This window comes from Populus alba, chromosome 7, assembly GCF_005239225.2.
Source record: "Populus alba chromosome 7, ASM523922v2, whole genome shotgun sequence".
Lineage (NCBI taxonomy): Eukaryota > Viridiplantae > Streptophyta > Magnoliopsida > Malpighiales > Salicaceae > Populus > Populus alba.
In genome coordinates, this window is record NC_133290.1 from 5,576,681 (window position 1) to 5,592,295 (window position 15,615).

A 15,615-nucleotide genomic window follows, 5' to 3' on the forward strand; every position below is an offset into this window, starting at 1 on the left:
TGAATTGATGAAGTAAAATGAATAAAAAGCTCTCATGTTCTATTTTTAAAGATTGGGAGATTTGAATTCTACGAACTTTTTTATTAGAAAATAATATAAATCATATATTGAAATTTCACTTAATAGTTTAAACTATTGGGTTGAAATGGTTCTTTGACATGATATCAAAGCCTTAATAATCAAGTAGTCACGAGTTCGAATCCCACCATCTCTATTTATTTGATAAAAATCAAGCACAAGGTAATGTGAGCATGTGCAAGTTTCAAGCTCAAATGGCTTTCACTTGAGGGGGTGTATTAGAGAATAATATAAGTCATATTCTAGGACCTCACCTAATAGTTTAAGCTATCGGATTGAGATGGTTCTTTAACACCTTTCAGGAGGAACAATCAGTATATAAATTAGCTTGCTAACTACAGCCATAGACTGGTAGGGGTGGGAGGGTGTATTCTATTGCCGAAGCCCCATATGGTCTTTAATTTAAAAAAAAAAAAACAAAAATGGCTAAATTGTAGAGCCATTAGGTTTTTTTAAAAAAAAAATTATACTTCAACAATTTAATTTTTTTATTTTCTTTCTATTAGTTTATATATCGATTTTATGAATTTTTTTTATTTCAACTTTCAACAATAGATATTTTTGAAAGAAAGGTTTTATAATATTTTTTAATTTTTTTTATAAATTTATCTCAATCTCATGGTTTAAGTCATTGATTTAACAAGTTAACCTGGGTTGATTGAGGTTTTTGTTTACTGATTTTTCTAATTAAATCATATCATGGGACCTTACCTAATAGTTTAAGCTATCGGATTGAGATAGTTCTTTGAGACCTTTCAGGGGGAACAATCAGTACATAGATTAGCTTCTAACTACAGTCATAGACTAGTAGGGGCGGGTGGGTGTATTCTAATGTCGAAACCCCATATGGTATTTAATTAAAAAAAAAAACACTAAACGAAATGGCTAAATTGCATAGCCATTAGGTTTTTAAAAAATATATATATATCCTTCAATAATTTAATTTTTTTTTTATTTTCTTTCTATTAGTTTATATTTCAATCTTATAAATTTTTTTTATTTCAACTTTCAACATTAGATATTTTGAAAGAAAGGTTTCATAATATTTTTCAAGTGTTTTTTTATGAATTTATCTCAATCTCATGGTTCAAGTCGTTGATTTAACAAGTTAACCTGAGTTGATTGAAGGTTTTTTTTGCTGATTTTTCTAATTAATTTTTTTTATTTCATCCTTCAACATTGAATTGATTTAGAATTGAGCTTAGTAAATTTTTATTCAATTTTCTTTCTATAAAAATATCTCGATCTCATGACTTGGATTGTAAATTTGATAGGTTGGCCTGTGTTAACTTAGTTAATTTTTATGGGTCCTTTTTTATTTGATTTTTTTTCAATTTCACCCTCCAACAACCAAATCTTCTTCTTCTTTTTTTAGTTTTTTTTTTCAATTTCATCCTTCAATATTAAGTTATTTGGAAATTGGGTTTTGTAATTTTTTAATTTACTTTTTATGAGGTTATTTTGGTCTCATGGATTTAATGTTTTGTTCTTTTTTAAAAATTTTTTAAAAATTCATCCTTAAACATTGAATTAATTAGGAATTGATCTTTATAATTTATATTGATTTATTTTTTATAGAATTATTACAGTCTGATAACTCAAATCACAAATTTGAGTGGTTAATTCGGATCGATCTTATATGTTATTATCTTAATATTTTTTAAAACAAAAGACAACCAACATGTCATTGTATTAAATTAAAAAAAAATATCATTCAATATGCATCATGTTTTGAGTTCATGATTTTTTTATTATAAAACATGTTATTAATACTTAGATAATTGTTTATATAAAAAAATGATCTGACCCACAATGCAGTATGAGCCGATTATCCAAGTAACAACTAGATATTGTAATTCCCCCTTCATACTTTGCTAGTCCCATCTCATGATCTCTCTTTAATTAATAAAATAAGATATGAAGAAAATACTCTTAGTTATATTATTCACAAATGATGATAATAAATGTTTTCTTGTGTTTACATCTATATATTTAATAGATAAAAGTCGAAAGATATTCACATTTTTACCTTTTTATAATCATTTCCTATCATGAAATTCAATTTCTTTGAACAAAACGTTTTTTTGGTCATACTATATTTGTTTTTCATAAAAGCATTCTTTGTGTTTTTAAATATTATTTTCCAATAAAATATTTCTTTCAAAAAATATAATTGAATAAATTGAGATTTTTTGAAAATTAAATTTTTATACACTTGTTTTTTATTTACAGTAATTATGATGTTTAGTGATTAAAAAAATTATTTTTCAAAGATAATTGATTTGGTGAAAATAATGCACTCCGTATTTATATGAAAGATAAGGATAATATAGTCTACCAATAAACTTTGTAATAAATATGATGTTAAAATAATAATTCATGGAATGAAAATATCACTACTTTTATAATTAATTTAGTTATAATATTAAATTTTAATTTAATTAATAAATAAATTAAGTTTGCATATTTAAAAGAGACATTCTATCACTTAATTCAATTCATTTTATTTTTTATATACTATCATCACTGCAAAATTACTTAAAAATTCAAATCCTAATACCTTTCAATAAGATATTATTTTCTTATTGAGATCAAATAATATGACAGAAGAGAAGACTCTTTTAGTGATAGTGTTGTGGTTGAGGATTTAATGAAAATGCATATTTACTCTTGACATGAGAGAAAGAGTGATAATATATATATGGGTAGAAGGGTATTTTAACATTAAATAAATCTTATTTAGTGTATTAAATTAGAAAAGTTGGTCTCTAATTTATTTTTATACTACTTTTAAAGATTAAATTCTATTAAAAAATTAGTTCTTGATACTAAAAATAGTTTTTGAATATAAGATTTCATTAAAGGAATAGTATTATATTCAGTCCATATTGTGTCAATCTTACTCAATAGTGTATTTTTATTACTTAGATAGACTAAAATATCTGTAATTATATTTTTCATGAATGAGGATATATATATATATATATAAAGTAAAAAAACAAAGGGTCAATTTACCGATGCCATCAACCCACGGGCCGGCCACCGCCAGCGTCGACCAGCACCATAGTCAGCCCAAAAAACCCACGCTGACATCACCAAATTTGCTGTGATTTAAGTGCAATCAAGAAATGGATGTTAAGGTCTAGATCTATTAAAATAAAATCTAATCGAAGTGAATGTGTGCGCATTATCTATCTCCTGGAATTTGACATCTCCTGGGAGTTTTTTCTGCTGAGACTGCTTGGAAATTTCTCAGGAAGAAAGGGAAGAGAGATGGAAGGTTCATACTTTTGTGGGGTACTTTCCATGTCCTGAGGCAAACTTTCGTATGTTGGCCTACATTCTTTGATAAATTAACAAACAAGAAAAGGCAAATCAAGTTGCTGCTGAAGATAGCAAAATTTTCAACTCAGTGAGTCTTGTGGGGCCAAAGGAACGTTGCAGGAAAAGGATTCAAGTCTGGTCTCGTGAGAGTTGCTTGGTGTTTTTTAATTTTCTTAATGTCGAAGGAATGAAATCGAAGACCTCAAGATGCTGTCAGGTTTTGAAAATTAAGGTTGTTTGGTATTGTGGTTTTGAAATGTTTTGAAAAAAATTAAAATTTTTTTATTTTTTTTCTTCAAATTAATGTTTTTTTTATTTTTTTTTCTTCAAATTAATATGTTTTTGATATTCTATGTTAAAAATAATTTTTTAAAAAATAAAAAATATATATTATTTTATTATATTTTAGAATGAAAAACACTTTGTAAAGTAATCGATACTACACTCTCAAGTACCCTTAATTATAGTCAAAAGTTGCTAACAAAGAAAAATCCTCTTAGATGTAGCAAAAGGTTGCTAACAAAGAAAAATGAGATCCTTCCCACTCATGACATGAGTAATATCTAGGAGTAATATCTATGTTTTCTTTTGTGTAAATTAGAAATTTAAAAATTATATATGTATTTTATTCTTAAGTAACCATATAACACCATGTAATAATGTCCTCCTTGTATTTTGTGTTTGGAATACTAGATTATATTATCTTGTATTTTTAATAGTGTTTGAGACCCTCAAATAATAAAATCAATAACTTTACAAAACAATTACAATAAATAAGAGAATAAACATTAAATTCCAAGAACAAGTGTTTTTGTTCTTGTTTTGGTATAATAAACACTATGGGATTTAAAAGTATTATTGTCTAGAGAATAAAAACTGTCAACCCCTTACTTAATGATTCATGAGATATTTATAGCTTATGAATCTTAGTCTTTAATTTGAGTGGAGGGACTGGAATGTAATTTTACCCTGATAGCATAAATGATAGATAAATATATATTACACAAACATTAATAAGAGATAAATATCTCTTAAACATACATTAACAATAGATAAATATCTCTAACTTTAACACTTTATGTTAAAAGTCATAAGAATAAGCAAATAGAATCTTATAATCTAAAATGAGGCCTATAATGTTATATAAGCCTTTAGCCCTTTATGCTCAGCACACTGCTAAACCCATGATCAATGGATATGATAGCAAGTTTTACACATGTCCATTTGAGTTTGGCACGTAACTATGCTTGAGCTGGACCTATGCCATCTGGGCTAAGTATTTTGTCAAATCTAGAGATGTTGGATATAGATGTGAGACCTGCTCACTTGTAAAGGCATTATCATATTACATTTGAATCTTTGAAATAGAAATTTAGGCTCAGAAAAATATAAATCCATCAATATTATTATTTTTCTTGTACAAGATAGAGACTAAAGAAAAAAAAAATTCAAAATATCTTAAGCTTTTCATATTTTATTACTAATTTGAATATGAATTACTTACACTTTTTATCCTTTCAATATAATCAAAATTGTGAAGAGCTTATTATAATTATTAAAAATATTCACAATGATATTACTAAGAAATCACTCTTCAACTTTATTGGATCAATATTTTTCAAAAAATAGAGAAATGATATATATAACTATAGTTTAGTCCTAAAATTTTATCATAACACAAACAAGTTAATATACTAAAAATTTAACTATCTTCTATGATGCTATAATGTTTTTTGCCATTGCAATCTTCAAAAAATACTTGCATAGTTATAATGTACAATTTTATTTTTTTAATTAAAAAAAAGTGCATTCTCATTATTTATTCAAATTGGAATTATTATAAAATAGAACATAAAAGATACAAAATAGTTACTAAAACTCATAACCCGGATTATAGACCCCATTAGATTTAGAAAAAAAAATTATTTATTTTTATTTAATAGCATGATAATAAAAATAAACACTTGTATAATTAAGTATTAATCAAATAGTTAAGTTAAGTTTTCATATCTTTAAGGAATACTTCTTAAAATCTAAGTTTTAATATATATATATATATATATATATATATATATATATATAACTTCAAAAAAAGTTTTTAATCTTAAGGTGATTACAATACAATATTTTGAAGCAGAGATATGAGTAAGTTAAGGTCTTTATTTGAATTTAATATAAATAAATGAATCTATTATACAATATATATGATTCAAATTTCTAAACTTGTTTATTAAATTGATGAGATATGGATTTATTAATGATTTTAGGATGAGTTTTAAAAGAAAACGCACGTGTTGCATGGGATATTTAAAGATTAAAATGGAGAAAATCTAATAAAACAGTGTCAATCAAACACCTTAAACATTTAGGCCATGTATATTTCGTGGTTTTTTAAAAACTATTTTTTAAAATTATTTTATATTTATTTAACATTAAAAAAGTTAATTAATAAAAAATACTTTTTAATAAAAAAAAAATTTACTTGCTTTTTCATGTAATAATACTAAAATAGAAGTTGTAAAACACTTAAAAAATATCTTTTTATTTATTAAATATATCAAATTAAGTTATAATTTTTTAATTGTTGTATATTTTATGTTTATTTTTTAATTTTATTTTTTAAAATTTAATTTAATATAATTTGAGTTTTATATCAACTTTAATCCTGGTTAATTTTTTATAATTGAAATTAGAAAAGATAATTATCAAAGTTGTCAATAAAAAATGCCAACGTTACACGGTTTAACCTACTACTTATTTTGTTCTTATAAATTGTTCTTGTTTGTTGAGTTGTTTGACAAAGATCCAAATTAGTCATTTTATTAATTTATTTATTTATTTGCCCTCCAATCTTGAAGAATTTATTTATTCTCAAAGTGGACCAACGGGCAATAAAAGTTGGATAGAGTCTAGAGAGTGAAAGTTCGATGCTCTGACGAGGAAGCTGCCATGAAATTCCTCATTGCAAGCTGCTCTGGCGGGCAATAAAAGTTGGAAAGATGCCTCGACAGTTGACTTGACTTAACTGTAGCAGTATTTTTTTTACAAAAGTTTATTGAATTAAAAAATATATATAAATGCACTAAAAAAACACTATCCTAAGTCTTTGAGCTAACGGAATCCTTCAGGTCTTCAACTCCGGTGAAAGGAAACTCAGCCCTTGAGCCTTTAAAATTCTTGATTTGGACCTTGTCTTATTCTCTTTATGAAATGTCACCCCCAGGTTCTATGTATTAATAAATTAAAATCTACACATCTCACGATCTTATGGGTCCCCACATGAGATTTAATTTGTTAATAAATTAAACCATGAAAGAAGGGCTGTCAAGGACCAATGTCACAAACTTTAAAGATTAGGGACGAAGTTTCTTTTGATCAAAACTTCAGGGGAGGTTTGAATCAATTAGTTTTCAATATATGTATAAAGGAACAGAGAAACAACTAAAATAAGAGAATTACATTATGGTCACCAATCAAAAAATAATTTAAGGTTGAAAAGTCAATCCTCTCAAGTCCACACACTTTACACATCATCAACACAGGAAATTAGAAAACTAGCATATAATGATGCTTTACTTCGTTTCTCAAGAAAGAAAACACGATAGGAAATCGAGTTCCCCGGAAAAGATTTCCATCTACCCAAAACAGCCCAGAAACCATTTTCCTCTTAACTTCAGTTCCTCACTAGTTTTTATACAAAAATCAGCTGGTTTTTCTTTGTGAAAAAGAAGCCATGGCAGGTCAAGTTGTGATATCAGCAGTTGCTGGGGCTGGTTTCCAGATGATTTTTGGTGATTTCATAAAGGTGGTTTTAGAAGCACTGAAAAACAACTCCCAGTTCAAGCCAAGCTTGAAGCGCCTAGCGGATATGTTAGAAGAAATGGCTCCAAGTATCAAGAGAATAGAGTCTTTCAACAGAGAGCTTGATCAACCAAAGCAACTTGAAGGGCTCAAAGGATTAATGAAAAAAGGCAATGATTTAGTCTCTAAATGCTCAAAAATCCATAAATACAACTATTCTAAGAGGCCTCTTTATAACAAGAAACTTCTCAAGTTAGGGAAGGATATTCGCGATCGTATTAGCAGTGTTTTGCAACTTCAGGGAATAGCAGATACAAAAGAGATTTTGCATACACAAAATTCGACTTTGGTCGCTGTGGAAGGTGTTTCTTCTGGAGTAAGACAGTTAAATGATCAAATCGGGAAGTCAATCAATGGTGGTAGGGTGGATTCAAGCAAGAGCTATAGTAATACTATTTTAGCAGGTGTGTGCTCGCCTCCTCTACTGAAAGTGGATCCTGTTGGATTGGAGATTCCATTGAGTGAGATGAGGATAAAGCTGCTTAATGACGAGACATCACAGCATATAGTGTTATCTGCTCCTGGAGGATGTGGAAAGACAACATTGGCTACAGCACTTTGTCAACAAGGGGATGTTAAAGGTACACATTTACTACTTGAGAGTTCTTTTGACTACCTCCTTTTGTCTTTCTACTTCTTCTGCTTATTTTTGGTCCGGCTATTTGTATCCCTTTTTTCTGGTGAGAGAGTGTTTTAGTTATAAAGGTGCTATGGTCATTTTAGGCAAACAAATTTGCAAACAGAATAGGGTATCTGAACAAAGTTGAGCTTTAGTGCCCGAAAAGGTTTCATTATGTTTTCTTCTCTTCAGGGTAATTGCCAGGTACATCCTTTTCCTGGTTCTGTTAGTATCTGAGGTAAATTGCTGCTGTTTTCCCTTTCGTTTTTCTGGTTTAATGTGTCTCTCTACTAAGGTTCATGTACATTCTCTTGTTGAATTATTCATTTTTCAAGAAATAAAAACATACAGACTTGTGTTTCTGCAGAATTGTGGGGCTTTTATTAATTGAAATAAGCAAATGTATGATATTTTAGACACGGTTCGTTACTTGGAACTCTTTGTCAGAGTAAATGAAGCAATTCCCATATTTTGCTTTTAGTTTTTCTGAGGATTAGAATTTGGAGTTCCACATGTGTGAAAACATAAGAATTCCTGAAGAAATTTCATTACTGCGTTCTTCTTTCCCGACATTTCAGATAAATTCAAGAGCAACATCTTCTTTGTCAACGTTCCAAAGCTGCGCAACCTGATGGTCATTGTGAAGATGATATTCCAGCATAAAGAAATCGAGTTACCTGATTTTCGAAGTGAAGAAGATGCAGCTAACCATTTGGAACGTTTGTTCCAGCAGACAGGACCAGATCCAATATTATTGGTCCTTGATGATGTTTGGCCCGTATCGCAATCTATTCTTGACAAGCTCAAATTCCGAATAGAAAATTACAAAATTTTGGTGACATCAAGATATGAATTTCCAAGTTTTGGATCCACATATAAATTGAAAACATTGAATCTTGCAGATGCCATGACCCTTTTTCAGAAATTGGCATTTCCATTGGATCAGCCGTCATATGCTCCAGATCAGGAAATTCTAGAGGAGGTGATTTATCAACCTGCAATTATTAATGCTTATTTGCTCATTTTTATTTGGTTTTCACCTTCTACATAAATACAAATTAGTGAACAAATATTCTCTGTCCAATATTATGACTCTCAGATTTAGCATGCACTTGTGCTTACTTGTTTGTTGTCTTATCAAGTGCTATCAGAACTTCAAATAAAAATTCCGAAACCATGTGTTTTGAATCCGTAAATTTACTCCAGGGATGATATCTTACAATTTTGCAACTATAGAAAAGAAAAGAAAAACGTCCATTTTACACCTTTAAGAAACCATCGATGTGTTTACACAATGGAACTTTATTTTTAGTTTGTTACTGCCCACCAACCTGCACGGAATGACTGATTTTTGTCATGGCACTGAATTGCAGATGGTAAAATGGTGCAGGGGATTTCCTCTAGTCATTTCAGTGGTTGGAAAATCTTTCTGCCGGAAGTCCGCTGCAGAATGGCGTAAGAGACTTAGGGAACGCTCTAAACCTGCTTCTATTCTTTCTGACAATAAAATTTTCAATTGTCTTCAAAGCAGTGTGGAAGCCTTCAATGATGATGTAGCAGCCAAGGAATGTTTCATGGACCTTGGTTCATTACCTGAAGACCAGAGGATTCCTGCCACTACCCTTATTGATATGTGGGCAGAATTGTATAACCTAGATGAGGACAACGCCATTGCCAATCTCCACGAACTCTCTGATAGGAATCTGATTGAAGTTGTAGTTACAAGGTATGATAGCTATGAACCCTGTTGACATTATCATGGCCAGGGTATTTATTCTAGTAATAGTATGTGGAATCTTCACATCAAACCTAGATTCTACGAATATCATATGGATCCTACTACTACATGGACTTTTATATATAAAATGAGCTATCCTGGAAAATATTAGAAGAACAAATCATGGAAAATATTAGAAGAACAAAACCATTACCAACTGGTTTATGGGGGGTTAAAATAATTGGTTATCTTTTTGGGTTTCGCTGATGGATGACCAGCTTCAACTGCTATGATTGCAACTTTTGATGGTCATTAGAACTCCACTTATGTTATTCATTTCAATTAACTTGTGTGCTATTAGTAGCTAACTTGTCAAGAGTGTGAGTCTCTAAGCAATCAACTCCTGTGATTCAGCAGGAAAGATGCAAACGAAGACGATGGCTCCTATAATGAGCATTTTGTCACGCAGCATGACCTCCTCAGGGAGCTGGCCATCCGTGGAAGCAACTCAGGAAACATTGAGCACAGGAAACGAGTATTATTGGAGATAATTGAAATAAAATCCCTGAGTGGTTGATGGAACAAGATCAGCTATCAATCAGGGCCAAACTCTTATCTATCTCAACAGGTTATTAATCGCTATATTTTCTTAATACAAAGAGAGCCTGGCCTCTGTGCACACGCATCGAACATACACAACCAATTTTTAATTTTTTTTTGTATTTTCATCACCTTGTTTGCAGATGAAAAATTCTCATCAAGTTGGTCCACCATGCAAGCGCCGGAAGTTGAGGTTTTACTTCTGAATTTTCGGACAGAGAAATTCTCATTGCCTGAGTTCATAGAAAGAATGAATAAGCTAAAAGTTTTAGTACTTCACAATTATGGGTTCGTTCCAGCTGAATTGAGCAATTTCCCACTTCTTGGTTCTTTATCAAATCTAAAGAGAATAAGGCTGGAGAAGGTTTCCATCCCATCCCTGTTCTTGACTTCAGTGAAATGGAGGAAGCTAGAAAAGATGTCCTTGGTTATGTGCAATCTTGATCAAGCTTTTAATAAATCCACCAACAAGATTTCGGATGCATTCCCAAAGTTAGTCGACCTCACCATTGACTACTGCAATGATCTGGAGGAATTGCCAACAGGATTCAGCGATCTTGTCTTTTTAAGAAAGCTCAGTATCACAAATTGTCATAAGCTTTTGGCACTGCCAGAGGACATGGGAAATTTACTTGATTTGGAGGTCCTGAGGCTCAACTCCTGCATCGAATTGACAGGGTTACCGGGCTCAGTCGGTAGACTTCATAAGTTACAGATTCTTGACTTATCCGAATGTCTCAGTGTAACAGAATTGCCAGAACAGATCGGTCAGTTGCATGATCTGAGAAAGCTCTACATGATAGAGTGCTCAAGTTGTGAATTGCCATCATCAGTTGAGAATCTTTTCCGCCTAAAAGAAGTTATAGGCGATCAAGAAACTGCCATGTCATGGAATCGTTTCAAACCCTGCCTTCCATCTCTGACGATAAAGGTACATAAGGAAAACAACTTGAACTGGCTTGGGTAGCCATTGCTGTTTTCTGATAATGATTATTCTCCAAGAATTCTGACGAGCCTTTAATTTGTAATGATGTCATTGTGCTTTCCTTTAATGCATAGAAAGAAGGTGTGATTATGTAAATTGTTAGTAGCCCTCTTTAAAAATCATATATAATGGCGTCTGTCAAAGAACCATTCAACCTTTAAACTCTTAGGTGAGACCCCAAGATATGATTTATATTATTTTCTAACACACAAGTTTTTGGGCTTGAAACTTGCACAGACCCACATAATTTTATCAAATAAATGAGGATGGTGGAGATTCGAACTCCAACAGCGTCAATCCATTTTTCCTTGCAAAAAGATGTTTCCTCCATAAACCAAAAGGCAGCTTGCCAGCAATTTCTAAGAGCTGCAATATTTGACTAGATTTGATGGATTTTTGGTTTGAGGATTATCATAGAATCCATTTGGACGAGCTTATTTGAAATGATGAAGTAAAATAAATAAAAAGGTCGTCTAGTGTGTTTATATATATATATAAAAGCTCTCATGTTCTAGCTTTGAAATGTCTTTTTTAGAGACTGGAAGATTTGAATTCTACAGATACAGATTAGCTTGCTAACTACAGCCATGGAATGGTAGGGGTGGGTGGGTGTATTCTAATGCCAAAACCCTAGTCCCTTTATGATCTTTCACTTAAAAAAAAAAAAAACCCACAACAACTACAGCACTAAACGTATGGTAATGGCTAAATTGCATAGCCATTAGGTATTTTGTGTTTGGAATATTACAATATATAATTAGCATAAACATAGAATACATTATAAGCAAAGTATTTTTTTTCTTGTTTTGGTATTAAAATGCTCTGTGATTCAAAAGTATGATTCAAAGTATTATTATCTAAAGAATAGAAATTGTTAACCTCTTACCTGATGATTCATGAGATATCTATAATCTATAATCTTATTTTTTAGTAAGTAGTGAAGCTGTTGAAATGTAATTTTATCATGATAGTATTAATAATGAATAAATATTTCTTACACAAACATTAATAAGAGACAAATATCTCTTACACATACATTAACAATAATAGATAAATATCTCTAACTTTAATAGTTTATGTTAAAAGTCATAAGATAAACAAATAGAATCTATAACCCAACATGAAGGTCTATAATGATTTATAAACTTTTAGCCTTTTAATGCTTAGCACACTGCTAAATCCATGATTAATGGATATGTAACAAGCTATACACATGCTGATTAGGCCTTGACATTTAACTAAACTTGATTAACCATGCCATCTAAACTAAGTATTTTGTCAAATCTAAAATGTTGGGTATAGACATGAGACCACTTATCAAGGCATTATTATCTTGCATTTGGATTTTTTAAATAGAAACTTAGACTCAAATTTATATTTTATAAAGTTGTCAAAATATTAAATCATCAATATTATTATTTTCTTATACAAGATAGAAGACTAAAGAAAAAAGAATTTCAAAAGATTCTTAAGCTTTTCATAATTTTTTACTAGTCTGAATATATATCACTTACACTCTTATATCCTTTCAATATAATCAAATTGTGAAGAGCTTATTATAATTATTAAAAATATTCATAATGATATTACTAAGAAATCACACTTTAAACTTTATTGGATTAATATTTTTTAAAAACAGAGAAATCGAAGACCTCATGATGCTGTCAATTTTGAAAACTAAGAGTGATTTTAGGTGCAGCAAAAGGTTACCGAAAAAACGGAGATCCTTCATACACACTCATGTCATGAATAGTATTTAATTCCTCTAGGGTTTTTTTTTTTTTTTGTATAAATTAAAAATTTAAGAATTGTCCATGTATTTTGTTCTTAATTAACCATATACCACGGAACGTAATAGTATCTTCCTTATATTTGAGTTTGGAATATACTGATTATATTTTTAATGGTGTTTGAAACAATCGATAACTTTTAAGAAAACAATTACAATAAATAAGAAAATAAACATTAAATTTCAAGAACAAATATTTTTTGTTTTGTTTTGATATAATAAATATTTAAGATTTAAAATATTATTGTTTAGAGAATAGAAACTGTAAACATAATTCATGAGATATTTATAGTTTGTGAATCTTATTTTTTTAGTTTGAGTGGAGGGGCTGAAATGTAATTTTGCCATGAATAGCATTAATGATATAAAATATCTCTTATAAAAATATTAATAAGAGACAAATATCTCTTACACATATATTAACAATATAAATATCTCTAACATTAACACTTTATATTAAAAGTCATAAGAATAAATAAATAGAGTCTTACGACCCAAAATGAGGCTTGTAATGATTTATAGGTCTTTAACCCTTTGTGCTTAGCACATTGGCAAATCCAATATCAATGAGTATGGTAGCAAGCTATACACATGTTTATTTGGACTTGGCATGTAATTAAGCTTGAGCTAGACTTATGCTATCTAAGGGCTAATTATTTTGTCAAATCTAGAGAATTTGGGTATAGAGACAGGACCTACCCACTTGTCAAGGCATTATAATCTTGCATTTGGATCTTTGAAATAGAAAACTTAGGCTAGGCAAAATATAGTCCATCAATATTATTATTTTTTCTTGTATAAGATAGAGACTAAAGAAAAAAAAAATTTCAAAATATCTTAAGCTTTTCATGCTTTATTACTAGTTTGAATATGAATAACTTACACTTTTATATCCTTTCAATATAATCAAACTTGTGTAAGGGCTTATTATAATTATTAAAAATATTCATGATGATATTACTAAGAATTCACTCCAACTTTATTGGATCAATATTTAAAAAAAAAATTAGAGAAATGATAGTCGGACACTTGATTCCTTCATTTAGTGCTAAAAATTTTTCATAACACAAACAAGCAAACAAGTTAATATACTAAAAATTTTACAGTTTTATTTTTTAATTTAAAAAAAAGTACATTCTCATTATTTATTCAAATTGGGATAAAAAAGCATCGCTATTATAAAAATAGGACATAAAAAAAATGAATAGTTATCAAAACACATAACTCGAATTATAAAACTCCACTAAATTTAGAAAAAAAATTATTTATTTTATTTAATGTTATAATAACAAAAATAAACACTTGCAAAATTTAAGTCTTAAACTCTAAGTTTTGATATATATTACCTAAAAAAGAAGTTATTAAATCTTTTGGCAATTACAATAAAATATTTGGAAGTAGAGATATGAAATAAATTGAGGTCTTTATTTGAATTTAATATAAATAAATGCATATGTACAGTACATATGATTCAAATTTCTAAACTTGTTTATTTAAATTGATGAGATATGAATTTATTAATGATTTTTGGATGAGTTTTGAAGAAAAAGCACGTGTTGCATGAGATATTTAAAATTAAAATGGAGAAAATCTAATAAAATAGTGTCAATCAAACACCATAAACATTTAGATCTATATGTTTTGGAAAGTGATTTTTTTTTAATTTTTTTTAAAATTGTTTTGTTTTATTTAACATTAGAAAAGTTAGGCAATAAAAAACACTTTTCAATCCAAGAAAAAAATTTAGCTTAGATTTTAGAAAAGTGTTTTTTTTTAATTTTTAAAACGAGAAATACTTTTTTAAAAGTTGTAAAAAAACTTAAAATATCTTTTTATTTATTAAATATATCAAATTAAGTTGTAATCTTTTAATTGTTGTATATTTTATGTTTTTTTTATTTTTTTAATTTAATTTAATATAATTTGATTTTTATACTAATTTTAATTTCATTTTTTTTATAATTGAAAATTAAAAAAGATAATTATTAAATGCCAACGTCACACGGTTTAAGCTACTACTTATTTTGTTTTTATGATTTTTTTTGGACAATTAAGTGCAAAATAATTATATGAAGCATTGACGGAAAAAAAATTATATTTACACTAAAAAATTAAAAATAGGCCTATATAGGTAACAACCTAGAATTTTTTTTATTTATTTATTAAAATGAATATTCAAACTAGTTTAGTGTATTTCAACTAATTTAACGGACACTGAATTAATAATTATGTATGTCTTAAATGGTCTTGAGATTTGGCTTCAACTAGTAATTTTTAAAAAATAAATTTAAAATTTTATCAGTTAAGTTACACTTCCTCGTAATTACCCTAAAATTATTCTTGTTTGTTGAGTTGTTTGTTAAATATCCACATTAGTCATCTTTTGGTGAACGTGGTTTCTTAGAAGTCAAGAATCATATATTTCTTGAACAATTTATTTGATTCTCAAAGTGGACCGACGGGCGATAAAAGTTGAAAAGAATCTACAGAGTGAAAGTTCGATGCTCTGACGAGGAAGCTGCCACGAAATTCCTTATTGCAAGCTGCCATGCCTTCCTCGACCGTAGACTTGACTTAACTAATAGCAGTATTTTTTTTAGAAAAGTGTGTTTGAATTAAAAAAAAAATTAATAATATTCTTT

At 28.9% G+C, this 15,615-nt stretch overlaps 1 protein-coding gene across 1 annotated transcript; it reads left to right on the forward strand.

Annotated features, from left to right (window-relative positions):
* The first annotated feature begins 6,896 nt into the window (after nucleotides 1-6,896).
* Nucleotides 6,897-11,280, forward strand: LOC118047903 (probable disease resistance protein At5g66900). The gene is given in 6 exon segments (XM_073410434.1): nucleotides 6,897-7,844; nucleotides 8,461-8,864; nucleotides 9,256-9,608; nucleotides 10,017-10,150; nucleotides 10,153-10,227; nucleotides 10,343-11,280. Coding segments are annotated over 6 exon segments (2,499 nt in total). The 5' UTR covers nucleotides 6,897-7,135; the 3' UTR covers nucleotides 11,167-11,280.
* The last annotated feature ends 4,335 nt before the right edge of the window (nucleotides 11,281-15,615 follow it).